Below are 19,148 nucleotides of genomic sequence, written 5' to 3'. Positions count from 1 at the left end.
GTTTCATCAACTCAACCAGGATACAGTGAGTGAGAAGCAACTTTTGGTGTCTGCAAAATGATCAGTTAAAAAAACCTGGGGGCCTGGCGGTGGCTCACGCCTGTAATCCCAGCACTTTGGGAGGCCGAGGCGGGCGGATCACGAGGTCTGGAGATTGAGACCATCCTGGCTAACATGGCGAAATCCCGTCTCTACTAAAAATACAAAAAATTAGACGGGCGTGGTGGTGGACGCCTGTAGTCCCAGCTACTAGAGAGGCTGAGGCAGGAGAATGGCGTGAACCCGGGAGGCGGAGCTTGCAGTGGGCGAGATCGCGCTACTGCACTGCAGCTTGGGCAACAGAGAGAGACTCTGTCAAAAAATTAAAAACAAACAAACAAACAAAAAACAAACCCTGGCGTCCCTCTATGTGACCATACTCAGCTAGCACTTGATCTGTTCTTTTCTTACGGCATTTATCTCCCGAATCTTGTATATACTTACTTCTTTACATGCCTTATCTCACCTACTACATTCCAAGTTCTTTAAGGGTAAGATCACTATCAGATTTATCTTTGCATTATCCATAGAACCAGCAGACCTGACAGCCATAAACTGATGCTTGTTAAATGAATGAATGAAGTGAATGAGTAAAATCATACCCATTTCAAGTTAATCCTTTGGATTTCATTTGGCTTATACGTAGAAAGTCATCAAAAGGAAGGAAGCTGTCCTAGAAACCTTATAAGGAAGAGTCTCTTTTGGGAATCTCCTACCTGTCCCCTCCCTGGAGCACTTAGGGATGGATGGGGGAAACTTTCACTAAAACAAAAGAGGAGTAAACTCTTTCTGAAAATTCCTTTAAGGCCCCTAGTGGTTTAATCTTTACTGCCGTGTAAATTAACTCAAATATTAAGCCAGCAATAAGCCGACGCTCGAGTATCAACCATGCTTTTCTCTGTTAACACGAACTAGGAACTCAGGTTGTTGTTTTCTTTCCCCTCCCACGTGTGCTGATCGTGTAAAACAATTACAGGAACACACGAGCAATGAAATGTGTAAATAAGAAAAAGGCACACACATCACGAGCTCATTTCTTCCCAGATAGTTTTTGGTCAATCTCTCAAGCTTCCCCATGTGCGTTTGTGTGTGCATATTGGAAAACAGAAAAATAAGGTCAGCACAAACACTACTTGTAATACAAACTAATGTAAGAGAAAACTTCTTTTTTAATATTAAAAACGACACTAGAGAAATAATGTAAAATAAATGTACGGTTGGAACTAGGGTTAAAAAAATCAGCAACGTCATCAAACTGAGATGGGGTGAGTTGGAAGGCAGACTGGAATTTATCTCTTAAAAAAAAATCGCCCTAACTAGAGACCTGTTTTGCCTAGGGGGACGTGACTCACATTTTCAGATAATCTGAATAAGGGGAATTGTGTCTGCTCGAGGCATCCATTCCGGCTTAGGTCTCCGGACTCCCGGCTCCCGGCACGCACGGTTCACACTGGAGAGCGCGCCCCAGGCCAGCCAAGCGCCGAGCTCGGCTGCTGCGGGCTGGGAGGGTGCGCAGGGCCTGCGCTGATTGACGGGGCGCGCGGTCAGGTGACTTGGGGCGCCAAGTTCCCGACACGGTGACCGCGGTCACTGCCGAGGCCCGGCCGACGCTGACCCTGGAGCGTAGTGGGGCTGATCTCCCGGAACAAAGTTGCTGGGCCGGCGGCGGCCGGGCCAGAGAGCCAAAGGGGAGCCGGAGCGCTGCAGAGGCGCGGGCCAGAGGGCTGGCGCTGATCTGCTCCCTTCTCCTGGGGAGAGCGGACCCCCGGCTGCCCGGAGGCGAGCCTGTTCCCGGGGAGTTGGGGCGGCAACGAGCGATCCAGCGGTCCTGCGCCCCACCCTCCCTCCTCCTCCGCCTGCGCTGGGCTCCAACAAAGGGGCAGGCCCGCAGCGGGGAGGAGGAGGAGGAGGAGCCGGAGGAGCGAGGCGCTCTCGCGCACAAAGTTGTGGAGTCGTTTTTCCTCGGAGGAGGGAAGCGGGCAGCAGCAGCCGGCCGCGGGCTTTCTCCCGCCGAGGGGCGAGGAGGAGCCTCTGGCTCCAGAAGCCGATTGGGGGATCACGAGGAGCGGCGCCCCCCTTCTTTTGGGTCATTTCTGCAGACGGAAAACTCTGTGGCGTTTGGCAAACTTGGTGCCTGCGCGCCCATTCCAGGTTTGCGCTTTGACTGTTTTGTTTTTGGCGGAACTACCAGGCAGGAAGATTGCACAAGTAAGGGGCGTTTTCAGTCGGGTGTCAATTTATTTTTCTTTCTTTCTTTCTTTTTTTTTTTCTTTAATTTCGGATCTTGTCTGCTTCTCCAAGTTTTATTTTTTAAAAAAATACATCGCACCACTAAACTCACACTCGCACACACCCCCGCGATTACTGCGTCTCAAACTCCTAGAGGAGCCCTTGGCCAGCTCGGGGTGCGGCGGTGGCGGCCGGCAGGCGAGGCGGCCCGCGGGCACCAGGTAAGCCCATGCATTATTGAAGCCTAGGGCTGGTAATGTGACTACAGTCCCCGAGGGAATGGGGCGGGGACCGGGAGGAGGATGGCTTTCTGCGGTTCTTCCGCGTGGGATCGGCGTCCCGAGCTCCTTCCCAAGTCCCAGAGTCGAAGATGGGAGTAACTTTTGCGTGCCCTTTCCTCGGGGCCTCAGTTTAGCTTCCCGCGGTGCGAGAGAGAATGCCGGAGGCGTGGAGAGCTGGGGATCCGTACTAGTTGTGAACGATTCAAACTTCTCTGACCGGCTCTGTACTGCCTCCCTGCTCCCCAATCCTCCTCCCCGCCGGGGTGACAGGGTCGCCCTCCTTGCATCGCGTGGTGCAGGGCGCTGGGCCAGTGATTTGCAAGAGGGGACGTGGCCTCCTAGGAGAGTCTGTCACAGACACCCGGGCCCGGGGAAGGCGGGGCCCCGGCGGTGTCCACAGGAGAGGGTGGGCAGAGGGTGACTGTGTGGTCGGCGGCCAGCAAAGCGCTTCCCAGCTAGCCGCCCAGCGGGGAGCATGCTTGACCTCTGGGTGGTTGCTGCTCCCAAGGGTGGGACTCCGGAGAGTGTGGCGCGATCGCCAAGCTCCCTGCCAGCGGCCGTGGAGAGGCTGAGGGGACAGGAGGAGGGGGGCGCCCCATTGGTGTGTAGTCCGGCGCAGTCGCGGGCTGTCCTTTTCCGGACTCTGGGGATCTCTTGCTGCAACTGACAAGGTAATCCATGCCCCTCTTCGGCCCGGGGTCCGAGGCTCTGGTTGCTCAAGGCCACTTAAAAACCAACAAAGCACCAACTGAAGGCTGTGCAACTTTTAGATCGCAGGTTGTTCAAAGGGATTTTTTTTCTCCAAGCCTCAGATTACGAAAGGGACTCATTCCAGTGCGTTTTTCAAGGAGGAGGGAGAAAACGTTGCCCGACCTCCCAGAGAGCCGTGGGACCAGCACTTTCTTTTACAATGAACTGCAGAGCCCGGGTTCTAACTCCACGACCCCGCTCTCTGAGGTGTCTAGGACAGGGCCTCCTCTTTCCCAGCCTTCAGATCACCTGAATCACCAGGGCCTTGCGGGCCAGTTCCCCATGCTGCGGTTGGGAGGGTCAGTGCAGCGGTCGCGGCTGCCAGAGCGCACGGAGCGCTGGGGAGGCCGGATTCCCTAGGTCTGATCCGGAGCTCCCGGCCTCCCTACCGGGCGGCAGCGACAGCATCCATTCCTTTGTAAATTGCACCGGCCTCAGGAAGTCGATCTGGGTCCTCCCGGTTCGTTGGCTGTGGGCATGGGAGACGCAGCCTGCAGATAGCTCAGGGTCAGGAGAGAGCTGGAGGAATGCAAAGCTTGTGGGTACTTGTGCGGTGACGGCCAGGGTTAACGTGGAACCATTCCCCGCCCCTTTTATCAGCCTTTATGGGACCGATGAGACAACACTTTAACTCTCCTTTGGGTGTTTACCTAAAATTTATTAGCCCTGTAAACAGTATTAATCACAGTAGTATTAACCTTCCCTGGAGCGCCTTTTTTTTTGTAAATGGTAGTTCTTGGCACTCACAGTTTTCTTTTACTGTGTTTCAAGCAGAGCAGGAAACTCTTGTCCGCTTGGCTTCCTTTTCTACTGTCTTGAGCATTCTTAGGTTTTGATTCCTAGAGTAAATTAATGAATAGTGTTTCAATTTACACAGCATTTCCATCATAATGCACACTGTTGGATATATATGTGCTATATACGTAAAATACAGTACAAAATAAAAATTATATACATATATTCACTGTGTAATTCCTAAATCTTAAAAAATTAAAACATTAGTTTTGTCTTTAAGGCCATCACCTTATGTTTATTTTTTAAACACTTTATGTTTATTTCATACACTCTTGCCTTGTGGTCCATATGACAGCCGGAAGCATTCTGAAGGGAGAGTTAGTGAATATCGATTTGACTGGATCGGTTTCAGTAAGAACATCTGGCTAAACTTTACAGAATATCATTTTGAGGGAAGGGAAATCTAGGGCAGAGGTAACAATAAATTGCATTTATATAGGGCTTAAAGCTTCTAAAGCAACATCTCATTCATTGATTCTCAGTTTCTCACCTAGCCTTCTGTGAAGATGGTGTTCCCTCCGTTTTATAGGTGCGGAAGAGGGAGAGTCACACTGGGATACATTGTTCGTGGTGAAACTTTGATTCTGTCTCCTGAAAACCAAAGATGCTGCATTTGGCAATTAGAAGGAGTCATCGTCTGCCTTAAGTTTACTCAAATTCCTCTGGCCATTAATGGCAACAAGTAACCTCAGTGGCTATCAGTACTTAAATAGCCTTCTGTTATTCTTCTTTCTCCCCATTTTCCCCTGTACTCTGATCACCTTTTCTGCTGTATCTTTGGCAACCTGTAAGGGCTTTTCATTATCAAGAAGAGAAAATTTGAAAAATCACCTTGAGGAGAGTGTCAAGTGAAACATTATAGTGAAGAAATATTACTGATAATGTGCAAATGGAATATAGTAGTGTGTAAACAGTTTACTTTTCTCTTTTATGGGTGAATAAAGGCTTTGGGAAGCATGGAAGTGGAGATCTTGGCTAAGACCAATTGTGAAGAAAAGCATTAGACTTACCACTCCAAAGTGATACACTGTAGATCTTTCCAGGAAAGAGAATTTTTCCTTGGGCAAACTTAATTTTCCATAATAAACTTTTATAGACATTCTTCTGAACAAAGTTTTTGGTTCTTGAATATAATAAAATACACTTAAGAATTTAGCAAATCCTTTATAGTTATGTAGTTGAATGAAAGAACGTAATCACATAATAATCCATAAATTTTTAGCAGTAGTAGAGCTATTAAAAAATGAAAAAAGTTTCTTAGACTGTCATAAAATCTGTCAGATTGATGATCCAATTCTTTATATCCAATTCTCTCTCTCTTTTTTTTTGAGATGAAGTATTACCCACTCGTTCGTCAAGGCTGGAGTGCAGTGGCAGCGATCTCGACTCACTGCAACCTCCACCTCCTGAATTCAACCAATTTCCCTGCCTCAGCCTCCTGAATAGCTGGGATTGCAGATGTTTGCCACCATGCCTGGCTAATTTTTATATTTTTAGTAGAGACAAGGTTTCGCCATGTTAGGCAGACTGGTCTCAAACTCCTGATCTCAAGTGTTAGCCGGGTTGGTCTTGAACTCTGGACCTCAAGTGATCTGCCTGCCTCAGTCTTCCAAAGAGCTGGGATTACAGGCATGAGCCACCATGCTGAGCCCAACATTCTTTTTGTCATCTCTGCTTATATAACTCAGAGGCACCTCAAGCTCTGCGAGTCCAAACCACATTGATGATTCCTTTCTCCCAGCCCACTATCCTCAGTGTTCCCCAGCTCAATGACTCACACTTCACCTAACTGCCGAAGCCAAAACTGGGGAGTCGTTTTGTACATTTTGCACATTGGATATGAATCCCTCATATCCAATCAGTTCCCAAATCCTATTGACTTTCTTTGATATCTAAATATCCCACATATTCACCCATTTCTTTCCATCTATTCTTGTTTAGACCACAATTGTTTCCTGCCTATAATATTACAATAGAAAGAATAGCACAATAAACACCCAGATGTCCTTTTTATTTTATTCTTTTAAATTTTTATTTACATGGAGTAGAGACAAGGTCTCACCATGTTGCCTAGGCTGGTCTCAAACTTTTGGGCTCAAGTAATCCTCTTGCTTCAGCTTCCCAAATTACTGTGATTACAGGTGTGAGCTACCTCGCCTAGCCCCAGATGCCCTTAAACTAGTTTTCCCACTTACTTTATTTTTTTTTTTTTGAGATGGAATTTCGCTCTTGTCACCCAGGCTGGAGTGTAATAGCGCAATTTTGGCTCACTATAGCCTCCGCCTCCTGGATTCAAGTGATTCTCCTGCCTCAGCCTCCCAAGTAGCTGGGATTACAGGCACCCGCCACCACACCCAGCTAATTTTTGTATTTTCTTTTAGTGGAGCCGGGGTTTCACCATGTTGGCCAGGCTGGTCTCGAACTCCTGAAGTCAGGTGATCCACCTGCCTTGGCCTCCCTAAGTGCTGGGATTAGAGGCGTGAGCCACCGTGCCCGGCCTAGTTTTCCCACTTATTTTACAGTATTTGCTGCATCTTTCTGCCTGTCTGTGTGTATATGCATATATACATCTACATACATATATCAAACTAAATATATATGTATCAATATAGACAGATATATGCTATTCTGTTTGAACTTAAGTTAAAGATGCCATCACACTTCATTGCTAAATATTTCACCATATCTCTTACAAAGACATTCTCCTGCTACAATACCATTAACTAATGTTAAAGAAATTTAACATTGGTACAATAATATTGTCTATTACATAGCCCAAATTCAGATTTTTCAAATGATCCTCAAAATGTTTTATTTTAAAATTCTGAATTCAATCAAAGATTACATTTGGTTGTTATGTCTGTTTAGTCTCCTTTAATTCACAAAGTTCCCCCTCTCCCAGGTAATTTTGGTTTTCAAGACACTGACAGTTTTGAAGAGACCAGGTCATTTGTTTTGAAAACTAGCCACAGTCTAGATTTGTCTGCTTATGAGAAGATTCATGTTCAACATCTTGGCAAGGATATTGTGTAGATGATGTGGTAATTTTCCATTGAATTGCATGATGCCCCATGATTGGTTATGTTAATTTTGATCACTTGGTTAAGGTTAGGAATTTTTCCCCAACATATTACTATGAAAACATTCTCAGGCATACAGAAGACTTGCAAGAAATTTTCATTCAACATTCATATACCCATGGCCTAGGTTCCTTAATTAGCATTTTGCTATATTCTGCCATAGTCTTCACTGGTTTCCCACATATTACCATGGTCTGCCTACAAGCCATGATTTTTCTTTTCTTTTCTTTCTTTTTTTTTTTTTTGAGACGGAGTCTCACTCTTGTTGCCCAGGGTGGAGTGCAGTGGCATGATCTCAGCTCACTGCAACTTCCACCTCTCAGGTTCAAGCAGTTCTCCTGCATTAGCCTCCTGAGTAGCTGGGATTACAGGTGCACACCACCATGCCTGGCTAAGTTTTTTTGGTATTTTTAGTAGAGACGGAGTTTCACCATGCTGGCCAGGCTGGTCTCGAACTCCTGACCTCGTGATCCACCCGCCTCGGTCTCCCAAAGTGCTGGGATTACAAGCGTGAGCCACCGCGCCCGGCCCTTGATGATCTTTTAAAAAGGCCAATTTGACAATGTTGGTTCCCTCTTTCAAACCATCTACTGGCTCCCCATTGCTCTTCAGATAAAGACACAAACCCTTGACCTGTTCTCCATGGTCCTGTCCCTGGTCCTGCCCAGCTTCCTCACCTGGTTCAACAGGTACACTTGTCTCTTGGCTGTCTTCCTTCCAGAAACACTGGCTTGTGCTCCACTCTTTGACTGCTCCATGATTCCTTCTGCCACTTTGCATGGGAAGCTCTTACCTTTTCTCTTTGTGTTTCCCTTTTTGGCTAATTAAATTCTTATCATCTTTAAAGTCTTGGCTCAAATGTCTCTTCAAGAAAGCCTTCTCTAATTGCCCAGGATAGGTCAGATTCCTCTGCTGTATGCTCTTAGTACTTAGTAGAATATGCTTCTCCTTTGCTTCTTCTATACTTCTCCTTTGTATGATTTGTAGTCTATCAGTATTGTAATGAAATAATTCATTGTATAATTAATTGCTTAGTGTGTGTAAGCTCCATAATGGCAGAGGTTATGTCTCTTGTTGATAGTCATAACCCCATTCCCTGGCTCAGTGCTTTACACGTGATAGGCACTCAATATTTGGTGAATGAATAGTTACTATGCATAATTGTATATAAAAGATAAAAATATGTTTTTTCAAGTCAGTACTTTCCCTTTTCCTTTTAGGTATTGATGTCAAGCTGAACCATCGTAGGAAGTTGAAAGTCTTAGAAAGAGGACTTGGTAAAGTTTTTGGATTATCTTGAAACTCAGGCAAGATGGCCAAGTATGGAGAACATGAAGCCAGTCCTGACAATGGGCAGAACGAATTCAGTGATATCATTAAGTCCAGATCTGGTAGGTAAAGGAAGCTCAAGACAGTTATGGATTTTTATGTATTTAGAAAACCTATATTTCTTATATTGATTTGCATTGTTCTTGCAAGCACTTCTTGGAGGTGAAGTTCTTTCGAGAAACTGAATTCTGACAAATGACTATAATTTTGTAAAAGGTATATGTAAAAGGTATAATATCTCTGAGTGTCCTATCCTTTCTTAACAGAATTTTGTCTCACTGTATGTCGACTGGCATTGCTTAGTGAAACTGCTGCTTATAGCTAAAGGTTGTTCATTTGGAAGACTACTCCATTAAAACAAAATATAACTGAGCATTTTTCTTTCTATTTTTTGGAAAATGAAGGGATTATATGCTTAATGTAGGAAGTGCCACAGTTTCTGGCAGGAAGGATCCTTTCACAGTTTGATTTCATTACCATATATCCTCACCCCCATCCCTGTTGGTAGCCATTGATAGGCCAACAGGTGTCCTACCTTGAAACATCTTATGAACCTTCTCAAGGTAAAATTTTCACCTAGGTAATCTAATAAACCAGACTCAGATTCATGGTTTTCATGTGAACAGTTAAATCGGGGTCCTCAGGATACCACCCCCTCCTCCAATCTTTTTATATAACTGAGTGCTTTTTGACTCTGGCTGTACAGATGAATCAACTGGGGAGTTTTAAAAAACGCAGATGCATTGGCTCCATTCCAGACCCATTGAAGAAAAATTTCTGTATTTTTAAAAAGCTTCAAATATGATTCTGAGACAAACTCAAAGGGGAGATATTTTTGAACAGGCAGAACACTTCTCAGCTTTGAAAATTACACAGAACTCCACCCTGAGTGTGAACACTATACTTAAGTAACTTTGAAAAGTTACTTTGAGGTATAAAATTACATACAGTGTCACTTTAAAGCCAAAAAAGGAACCCAAAGCCTGTATTTGCTGTGTGAACCATCTTTATGTTATGTTAGGAGCTTACTTCTTATTATGTGAAACTGTAGAAATACACAGTGAAAAGAAGATCTAAATTAACTATCTTAGAATACACATTTTCCTCCATGATACCTGTGTTGATTGATTGATAAAGATTTTAGTTATTATAGATTTGGCTGTAAATATGTAGCAACTATTGAGTAGCTTGATGGGTCTTTTGAAGGTATAGCTTAATATCTTGTTTTAAAATATGCTTTGAGGATGTTCTCTTCCTGTAAAGTTCTTTTTGTTTTAAATGTTTTAGTGGTATAAAAATGTAAGGGATTATTAATATCTTCTTAGGAGTATGGAATACATATTCAGACATATGTAAATATAACAGAGGAAAATGGAAGAGAGACGATTTAATGTCTCCATACTTGCCATTTTCCTTAATTTGTGAGGAAGCATATTCCTAAATAGTTTTCTGAGTCAACCTTCATTCTAGTAAGACCTTTGATATTTATAACTTGTACTTTAACCATGTCCATAAAAGAGTAATTATCTAATTTCAGAATTACTGTGTATATATATTGGACATATAAACTCCCAAACTATTTAAATTTAAAATTATCTTTTAAAAAGGCTGACAAACCTCAAATATTGCTGGAGAACAGTTTGGCAAAAATGATAACATATTTTTAACACATGCATACCAATTAACTGAGTAATTCTATTTCTAGAGTTTTTCCCTAGGCAATACATAAAAAGGTATACTTAAGAAATTGATCACAGTATCATTTATAATAGAAAACATTGTAAATACCATGAAAATCTAATATTAGGAATTGGTTAGATCGTTATTTCCCAAAGTATTTTGAAAAGATCGAAAGTTCTAGGATTGTAAATGTGTAATTCACAAAAGGATGTTATAGTCAAATAGCTTTGTGAAATAGTTGTTTAAACCTATTCTGTTTCTTTACTCTAGCACATCTGAACAGATCATACATGATCCCAGTAAAGCTCACTAAATTAGGTTATATCCATAAAGTGGAAGATTAAGCATTCATAAAAAGTGATACAGTTGTGTGTGTGTGTTTGTGCGTGTGTGTGTGTAGGAACATAGAAATGTGTTCTTGATATAGTAAGTAAACAAGTATGTATTATATGAAGTCGTTTTTGTGAAAAATATTTTTTAAAAAATTAGTGAAGTATACAATAAATGTTAATAGTGGTCATCTTGGTGTTTGAGATTATTACTATTTTTTTGATGATTTATATTTTCTAAAGTTCTTCAATGAACCCACATTACTAAGTTCTTATATTTTTAAAGATTATCAAATTGCTTAGGATGTTTAGATGCCAAGGTTATGACTATTACTTTTTTTGTGGTGGCGTCTACTTCAAAACACATTGAAAATGTGTTGTTGCATAGCTCAGATATGAATCACATTCTTTTGGCTGAATTATGTTGCAAAAGCCAGTAGATAAATTTGGATTTGAATGAGCCCATTAGCCCCAATCTGGCTTCCTCTCAGGGACTTTTTTTGATTCTTTTAATGCAGATGCTTAGTATACAGAGGTAGTATTTCATGGTACTCCAAAATTTACATATTTTAAGGGATTTTTAGTTTAGATTAAGTCATAGGAATTGTCTACATATAATATATGTATTTTAAAGATCCTCTGTCTACATACTCTATGCCAAATTTGTTGTTTTTCCATTTTTTAAAAGGGAACACTTTCCTATAGGAAAATTTTGATCCTCATCTGCTCTTCCAGGTTTCTTTTTTTGGGGGGAAAGTGGATGAGAGTGGGGAGATGGAGAGTGTGATTTCCGCTGTCCAGATCCTTGAGTTTGGACAATCCAAAAGCCTGGCATAATAAAATTGCCATAATAAAAATATATATGCATTTTATGTTAAATTATTGTGATTTTTTTTATTGCCCTCACTTAGTATTACTTTGTTTCATGCCGTTTGTGAATATTATAATTTTTTTAATTTTATAATTTTAAAGCCATTCCTACCATCTAAACAAATAGGAAGTTATCAAGGGTAGGTAATGAAGTAGTTTGAAAATACAAAGCCATGTATTTATTTATGGTTGTAGTATACTTGCCTTGGGTTTGGGTGAGTTTTAGAAAGGAACTGGAAAGAATTTGATCTATAATGATCAAGGATTTGGTGTTGGGTAAAAGTAGACTTGCCTTTCTCTAACTTAAAGGCCCATATGCCAAGTTCATCATCAAGGACTGTATTATTAACAGCCTTAATTAGTAGGCTTCAGAAAGCTCAACAAGTTAGTAAATATTTTGAAACAATAGGCCAAGGGTAAGAATTTTTAAAAAGTGAAATTTATTAACTGTAGAGTATGTGATGCAGAAAGTTCTGCTTGGAACATATTAAACATGAAATAATAAAATGGTTTGGGATACATATGCAATCGAAGAATATCCTCACTGCTGTTTCATTCAATAATTAGCATACATTACACCTAGTAACATAGAATAAGTCATCCTTTTCTGTTGCTGTCAGTGTTGTTGTGGTTTTAGTCCAGAGCGCCATAGAAAGAGTAGACCTCAGGGCTAAGGACAGTGTGTCAGCTGGCTCCATGTGGAGTTCTTGACAGTTTGGGATTATAGACCCTCGGTTGGGAAAGAACTATCTGATGAATGAAATAGTTGGGCAAGCTTCACATTTTTGGATAATTCAATGTGTTCTTTAAGAGACCTTGGGCTGGAAACCTGCGTGTAATAATTTTATCATTTCTTCCTTTGCATTTTCTCTTCTTATCTAATCCTAGGGTCTAATTGTTGAGGGAACCTTAGAGGCCCTATAACCCAGCCATGCCTGTGATGTGCTCACCCAGTCTCTGTTTGCACACCTCCAATGATGGCATCTCACTGGTGATGATGATGATGACGATTCTAGCAACTTATACTTATTGAACACATTCTGTGTGCAGATGTGGTACTAACAGTTTAATCCTCACAACCACCATTTTGCAGTTGATAAATGTGAGCCATACTGAAGTTATTTGTGGCACTGGCCTTCTTTCCATTTCTCCAAAGGCCCAGTGTGTCTGCCTCAGGGCCTTCGCACATCTCTCTTCTTCCATCTTTACCTGGCTGGTTCCTTCTTGTCATTTAGATGTAGGCCTAATGTCACCTCTTCTGAGATCTTCCTTGCTGACTTTAGAAAGTAGCTCTCACAGTCACTCTTGACTGCATCACTGTATTTACGTTCCCTGTGTTGTTCTTCCACTCTCTGGCACCTTTTCTTGTACTGTGTGTTCTTTAATAGACTTCCCACTAGAACAGGGGTCCCCAACCCCCAGGGCCTGGACTGGTACCAGTCCGTTGCCTGTTAGGAACCAGGTGGCACAGCAGGAGGTGAGTGGTGGGTGAGCAAGCACTACCACCTGAGCTCTGCCTCCTATCAGGTCAGCGGCAGCATTAGATTCTCATAGGAGCGAGACCCTGTGGTGAACTGCACATGGGATCTAGGTTGCACACTCCTTATGAGAATCTAATGCCTGATGATCTGAGGTGGAATAGTTTCATCCCAAAACCATTCCCCTCATCCCTTGGAAAAATTGTCTTCCATGAAACTGGTTCCTGGTGCCAAAAAGGTTGGGGACTGCTGCACTATAATTAACTCCCCGAGAGCAGGGACCAATACTTCCCTGGTACTGAGCCGAATGCCTGGCTCATAATAGGTGAACAATAAATGTTTCTTCAATGATAAAGGCTATGGAGTCTGGAAGTGCCAGAGCTGGCATTTGAACTCAGATGATCTGACTCTAGAAACCCTGCATTTGACCTCTATGGAGTGCCCAATCTCCTAATTAACAAGGCATTTTATTCCATTGCTGCTGGGTGATTCTTTTTCATTTTGTGCCTAATTCTGTCCCTTACACATTTTGCACTGTATTAATTGTATTCATACAGCTCTTCTAACTCTTTTTTTGTAGTTTTCAGGGGTGGGACCCTGGGCTGTGAGGTAGAGCTCCTCTGGACCCCAGGTTAGCATCTCAGAGCCCTGTCAAGGGAAGGCCAATTGTAAGAGACACAGCCTACTGCTTCTGGCCAGTCGCAGCCTTTCTTGATTTTTGGCTCTAGTCTCTGTCATTCTCTGTGGAGTTAGCAAAGGGGAAAATACTAGAAGACAAATAGTCCTTTGGGTGGAAGATAGAGAAATGGATAATGTGTTTCTGACGTGAATTCCTTTTTCTCTTTTCTTCTGACTACTGCTCAAGGCTTTTAACTGGCTGAAGTTAAAAAAAAAAAAAAAAAGGTAGTGAATTTCAGAAGGACTGACATTTGGCACAGTGGAGGTCTTGGTCCGATGCCCAGATAGGTATCTGTGGTAATGAAAGGGTTGATTGAGGAGTGTGGGGGAAGGAAGCAAAGACACACCAGTGAAATAAAAATGAAACAAATTATTAAATATGAAATATTATACCTGGTTACATTTATAGCAAGCCTCCTGAAAATCTGCTATGTTTGGAAAGTAAAATTGATAACAAGATTCAGTTTTATGAAAATTCTGAGGAGGATTACCTTATTTGTTTATCTTTCTGAGACCTTTCTTGAGGAAAGACAGTGGTTAAGTTGTATTTAGGCAGTCATCCGTCTATTTCTTTCTTTTACATTTAAAGCAGTATCTGTGAGGGGATTTTTCTAAGCAGCTCAAGGGACTATGAAAAAATAGTTCATTTTTTGTTTCTCCTGAAGCTTTCCTTGGCTGGAATACCTGTGCTTTGAAGGGAGGTCTTTGAGCAGGTTTGTTTTTTTCCGTGAGCCCTGGGGATTTGTAGTGATAGACAGTAACCCTGATGGAAATTCAACTCTGGCAGAGGAGGGCAGCTATTCTTGTCCTGCTTGTAAAAATATTCTCCATGTTGTTACCTCATTATGCTGAAGTAGTGCAATCATGAGAAAGTTTTTTGTATTAATGTGATTCTCATGACCTGTTACTATGGTTGTGAAACTTTTAGAAGAGATCCATTCACGACTGGAAAATGTGAATTGCTGAGGATGATTCTAAGCAAAGGAAGTACATTAATTATATAGACAGAACAGAGAACTCAATTTGATTGAACCTTATTTGAACCCAGAAGTTTGAACTAGATGCTGATATGATGATTTTATGGGAACAAGTCAACATGCAAGACCATTTGAGCAGTTGTAAATATTAGTTAAAATTTAATCTAAAGCAATGGAGAAAGGCTACTCTGATCAAGTGGTTTCAGATGCATTGGCTAGATTTTTTTTCTCCCCTTAAATTGTGTGGAGGCATAGACATTTACTATGTTATATTTTTATCTTTTTATATGCCTTAACTGTTTAATAATAAATAAACTTAATTCAATATTTGAAATATGAGGCAGTATGAGTTCTTAATATATATTTACTCTCGAGATGATGGCTTGTGGACTGAGAAATTGAAACCAGGTCCCAGTCCTTTCACTTTTACTTCCTGTGACACTGACTAGATTTGCACATGTCAATTCCAGGAAGCAGGTGAAGTTTCCAGTATCCATGTGGTTCTCCAATCTTTGCGTTTGTGCCTTTAAACAACCAAATACCTGAGGTTTATTTATATCCCGTGGGACTCTTCTATCAGAAGCACATTCTCTTGGCCTGGCTAATCAGGAAAATGTCTGTGTATGCGCATCTGGCAGCTAAGATTAAGGTTTATGGTGGTATAACCTCACCGTCACTTTTAAGAAATTAAGTGTAAAAAAAAATACAGATCTGTCTTTCATAGCAGTGGAATTCAACAACACATAGAGCATGAGAGTCACATTTTTTGTGTGAACATTTTCACAAGAGCCTTTTTTGGTAGGTGGATGGGTGGCTACTTACATTCAGTTCAATCCTTTTAACATTTAATTGTGGAACAAAATCTTTTTTCAAAGTGTAGAAAAAAGCATATAAGGGCATTTCTGATGTAGCAGAGGAATCCAATAAAAAATATGACTTTGTGTCTCTGAATTGATACTGCTTTGAAATTAACACATCTGTATAATTTCAAAAGTATGATCTCTTTAGATCTTTTTCTTTAATTTCATAGTCTTGATATTTGCAAATTTCTTCAACTCCATTCTCTAATTAAGATTTTGGTATACAACATTTATATTCAAAAGACTTTCGGTGCAGGAAATAGCATTTTTGATGTTGATACTAATTGATTTGTTCACTTGCCCCTCAAAGGCTATGTGTGAGTCATGTTATTTAACATTGATCCAGTCAATATGTAGATTTATGCACATGCTTTTATTTTGAAAACTAGGTTTTGAGCTTCTCACATATGGTGTTCCTAATTCAAGCTTTATGTCAGAACCACCCTTCTGGATCCAGACTCAGTTATATGGGGTGGGGTCCCAGCATCTGGAGTTTTAACAAGTTCTGTGGGCTATTCTCTTTAGTGCTCTTAATTTATAAACAAGGAAGGCAGGTTTACAAGTCATAGAACCAAAGTGAAAGTGATCTGCATTTTAGAGGAGCAAGGAAAGCTACAATGTTTATTATTTCTACTTATAAACACTTTCCTTTAAATAATTTGAAAAGATAATAGATTTCATGATGTTGGGCATTTTTTCTTTTACACTGTATTTTGAAGAGTTTGGGTTGTGTTGGGTGAAGTTAAAACTGAGGAAAGTGGGTCAGGAGAGTGATGAAACCTGGTGTGTTTCTTATTTTGCCCCAGAAGATGATACCAATATATCTAGTGCCGACATATTTCTCCACTGAGCTCCTTAGTCATTGCTGCAATGTGTATTTAAGATCTTCTTGCTGTGAGCCTAACATCACATCTTAAACTCTTTTCCTGGGTAATGCATCACCTTCAAGTCTGCTGATGCATTCACTATAAAAATGTATTGTGTATATTTTCTAATACATTATTTCAAAGATAGATGTGTTTTTGAGTCATGGTGGGAAAAAATATCCTCACATTCATCCTCTATGCTAGTTTTCTTATCTTCTTTAGGATTAGAGAAATGTATTACATATGTATTAATATTTGTCTCCCTGTTTTTAAATTCTAAATCGGTGACATAGTTAATATAACTATGCTTGCTTTTGAAATAATTTGCCTACCATTCTTTAAAATGAGTGAATTTTAAAAGATGAATAGTGATTTTTATGTGAAGATAAATTAAAGAGTTAAGTGACTTATAGACCACCATAGCATTTTCCCTATGGATTTGTAAAAACAGCCCAGAAGTCTTGTGATTTTTTTTTTTTTTTTTTTTTTTTTGAGCCGTAATCTTCCTCTTGTTCTGTTGCCCAGGCTGGAGTGCGGTGGCGCCATCTCAGCTCACTGCAACCTCCGCCTCCTAGGATCAAGTGAGTCTCCCACCTCAGTCTCATGAGTAGCTGGGACTACAGCATGTGTCACCATGCCCGGCTCATTTTTGTTTTTTTAGTAGAGATGGGGTTTCACCATGTTGGCCAGGCGGGTCTCGAACTTCTGACCTCAAGTGATCCACTCACCTCAACCTCTCAAAGTGTTGAATTACGGGCATGAACTGTGGTTCCTGGCCTCTTGTGATATCCTTATATTCAGTTAACCAAACCAAATCAAGCCAAATAACAAACCCCACCCCTTTCATAGACCTTGGGTTATTTGTAGATCTTTGGGGTTATTTACCTGTCTTTTGAGCTTTAATTTTTTACCTCTTTGAAGATACACGAAGGGATCTTTATTTCTTCATTGATAAAATAACCTTCAGAGTGACTTGAGATACATAATTGCTTCTTCATATATCATTGTGTGGTATTTGAGATCACGTCTCAAAATTCAATGAGACCTGCTCCTCAGGCAGTTTTAAGATTAAGGAAAAAAAAGGGAGCCACTGGAAAGGTGTGAATGGGCTGGTAATCTGTATTAGAACAGAGACTTTGGTGCAGAGGTTGGCCATGTTCAAGTGTGGAGTACGTTTTCATGAAACAGGAGGAAGCCTTTTCAGATTTATTTGAAACTAAGAAACTGCAAAATAAAAGTAATAAAATCTACCCCCAAGCAAATAGACTTTAAAACAACATTTGGTCCTAAGTTGTATATGACCAGTTTCTTAAAGTGATTGTTATATTGCCAGTTTTGAAATTGTATTATCTTTTAAAATTTAAAATGTAAATATTATCTCAGAGGTGGGAGGATGAATCTCCATCTTATTTAGCGTTAAAGACTCCTGGCCTTACCCCAAAGCCCAGCTTTTGCGGGGGTTCATAAATAAAACTGTGTGTGCTCTAGTTTACTCTGTTACCTCATCTAGTTCCTTTAGGTGATTAGAAAATGACATACTACTGCATATAAAAAATGTTTATTTTTGTGTTTTTACATGTGATATCAATGGCCAGTTCTATAATGTTAACATGTCAGACCCTTAATTATATATTAACTCCCATTTTGATAGTTTGTATAGAAAAATCAGAGTTGACTTGAATTATTTCAACTTGCATGTGCTTTTTCAAGATATGTAAGCTGTTGTAAATTAGAAGAGTGTTGGTGTTTTCGGAACACACACATAGGCTTGCTGTCTCAGGGCAGCCTTGTTGGGCATTTGGTGTCAGACATATCTTATTGTGAGGGCCTTGGCATCATGGCAGATTGCTCAGAGAGGGGGACTCTCTGCATATATGTCTAAGGGAGACATTTAGGGAAGTCTAATGCTATCCTATCTTTCTTTCTTCATTTTTTTTTTTTTTTTTGAGACAGGGTCTTGCTCCATTGCCCAGGCTAGAGTGCAGTGGCTCAATTTCAGCCCACTGCGACCTCCGCCTCTCGGGTTCAAATGATTCTCCTGCCTCAGCCTCCCAAGTAGCTGGAATTACAGGTGCCTGCCACCACGCCTGGCTACTTTTTGTATTTTTAGTAGAAACGGGGTTTCACCATGTTGCTGAGGCTGGTCCTGAGCTCCTAACCTCAAGTGATCTGCCTGCCTCGGCCTTCCAAAATGTTGGATTACAGTCATGAGCCACTGCTCGCAGCCGCCATCCAACTTTCTAACAGCACTGCCCTCCCCTCCCCCTCACCCCTCAAACCACCATGAAGGAGGCAGAGGGCACCAGGTGAAGACTGCCCATGGTCCTTTTCTTACCTCTGTGACTTTGCTTGTTTTGTGTTCTGGGCTTGATTGTTCTCCTTCTCCCTGCGCCCCTAGTTTTTCAACCTCCATCTTTAAAACATCAGCATCAGTGCCACCAAGTGTTCTACTCTCTCTGCTCTCTCCATGCCAGAATCAATCTTTCCCACGTGTTCACTCTTCATTTCTGTTTGTGGCCCTACTGGCTTGTGTATGTCTATATGTCTTTTTTCATCTGACTTTCTGATGCTAGCCTTTAGCTTAGTCCCCACACACACAGTAAGTGCTTAATAAAGACTTGTGGCCACGTGCAGTGGCTCACGCCTGTAATCCCAGCACTTTGGGAGGCCAAAGTGGACGGATCATCTGAGGTCAGGAGTTCGAGACCAGCCTGGCCAACATGCTGAAACCTCGTCTCTACTAAAAATACAAAAATTAGCCAGGCATGGTGGCACTCGCCTGTAATTCCAGCTACTTGGGAGGCTGAGGCAGGAGAATCGCTTGAACCGGGAGGCGGAGGTTGCAGTGAGACAAGATTGTGCCACTACACTCCAGCCTGGGCAACAGAGTGAGACTCTGTCAAAAAA

The 19,148-nt window shown here is 41.5% G+C and overlaps 1 protein-coding gene across 1 annotated transcript in view; it reads left to right on the top strand.

The window, feature by feature from the left end:
* The first annotated feature begins 1,945 nt into the window (after positions 1–1,945).
* UTRN (utrophin) overlaps positions 1,946–19,148 on the top strand; it is a 512,939-nt gene continuing 495,736 nt past the window's right edge. The window contains exons 1-2 of the mRNA XM_011997130.1: positions 1,946–2,489; positions 8,395–8,565. Coding sequence (XP_011852520.1) covers positions 8,487–8,565 — 79 coding nt within the window. The 5' untranslated portion in view covers positions 1,946–2,489; positions 8,395–8,486. The remainder of the gene's footprint in view (positions 2,490–8,394; positions 8,566–19,148) is intronic.

Source organism: Mandrillus leucophaeus, unplaced genomic scaffold (assembly GCF_000951045.1).
Source record: "Mandrillus leucophaeus isolate KB7577 unplaced genomic scaffold, Mleu.le_1.0 Scaffold531, whole genome shotgun sequence".
Lineage (NCBI taxonomy): Eukaryota > Metazoa > Chordata > Mammalia > Primates > Cercopithecidae > Mandrillus > Mandrillus leucophaeus.
This window is presented reverse-complemented; position numbering and strand designations above follow the sequence as displayed.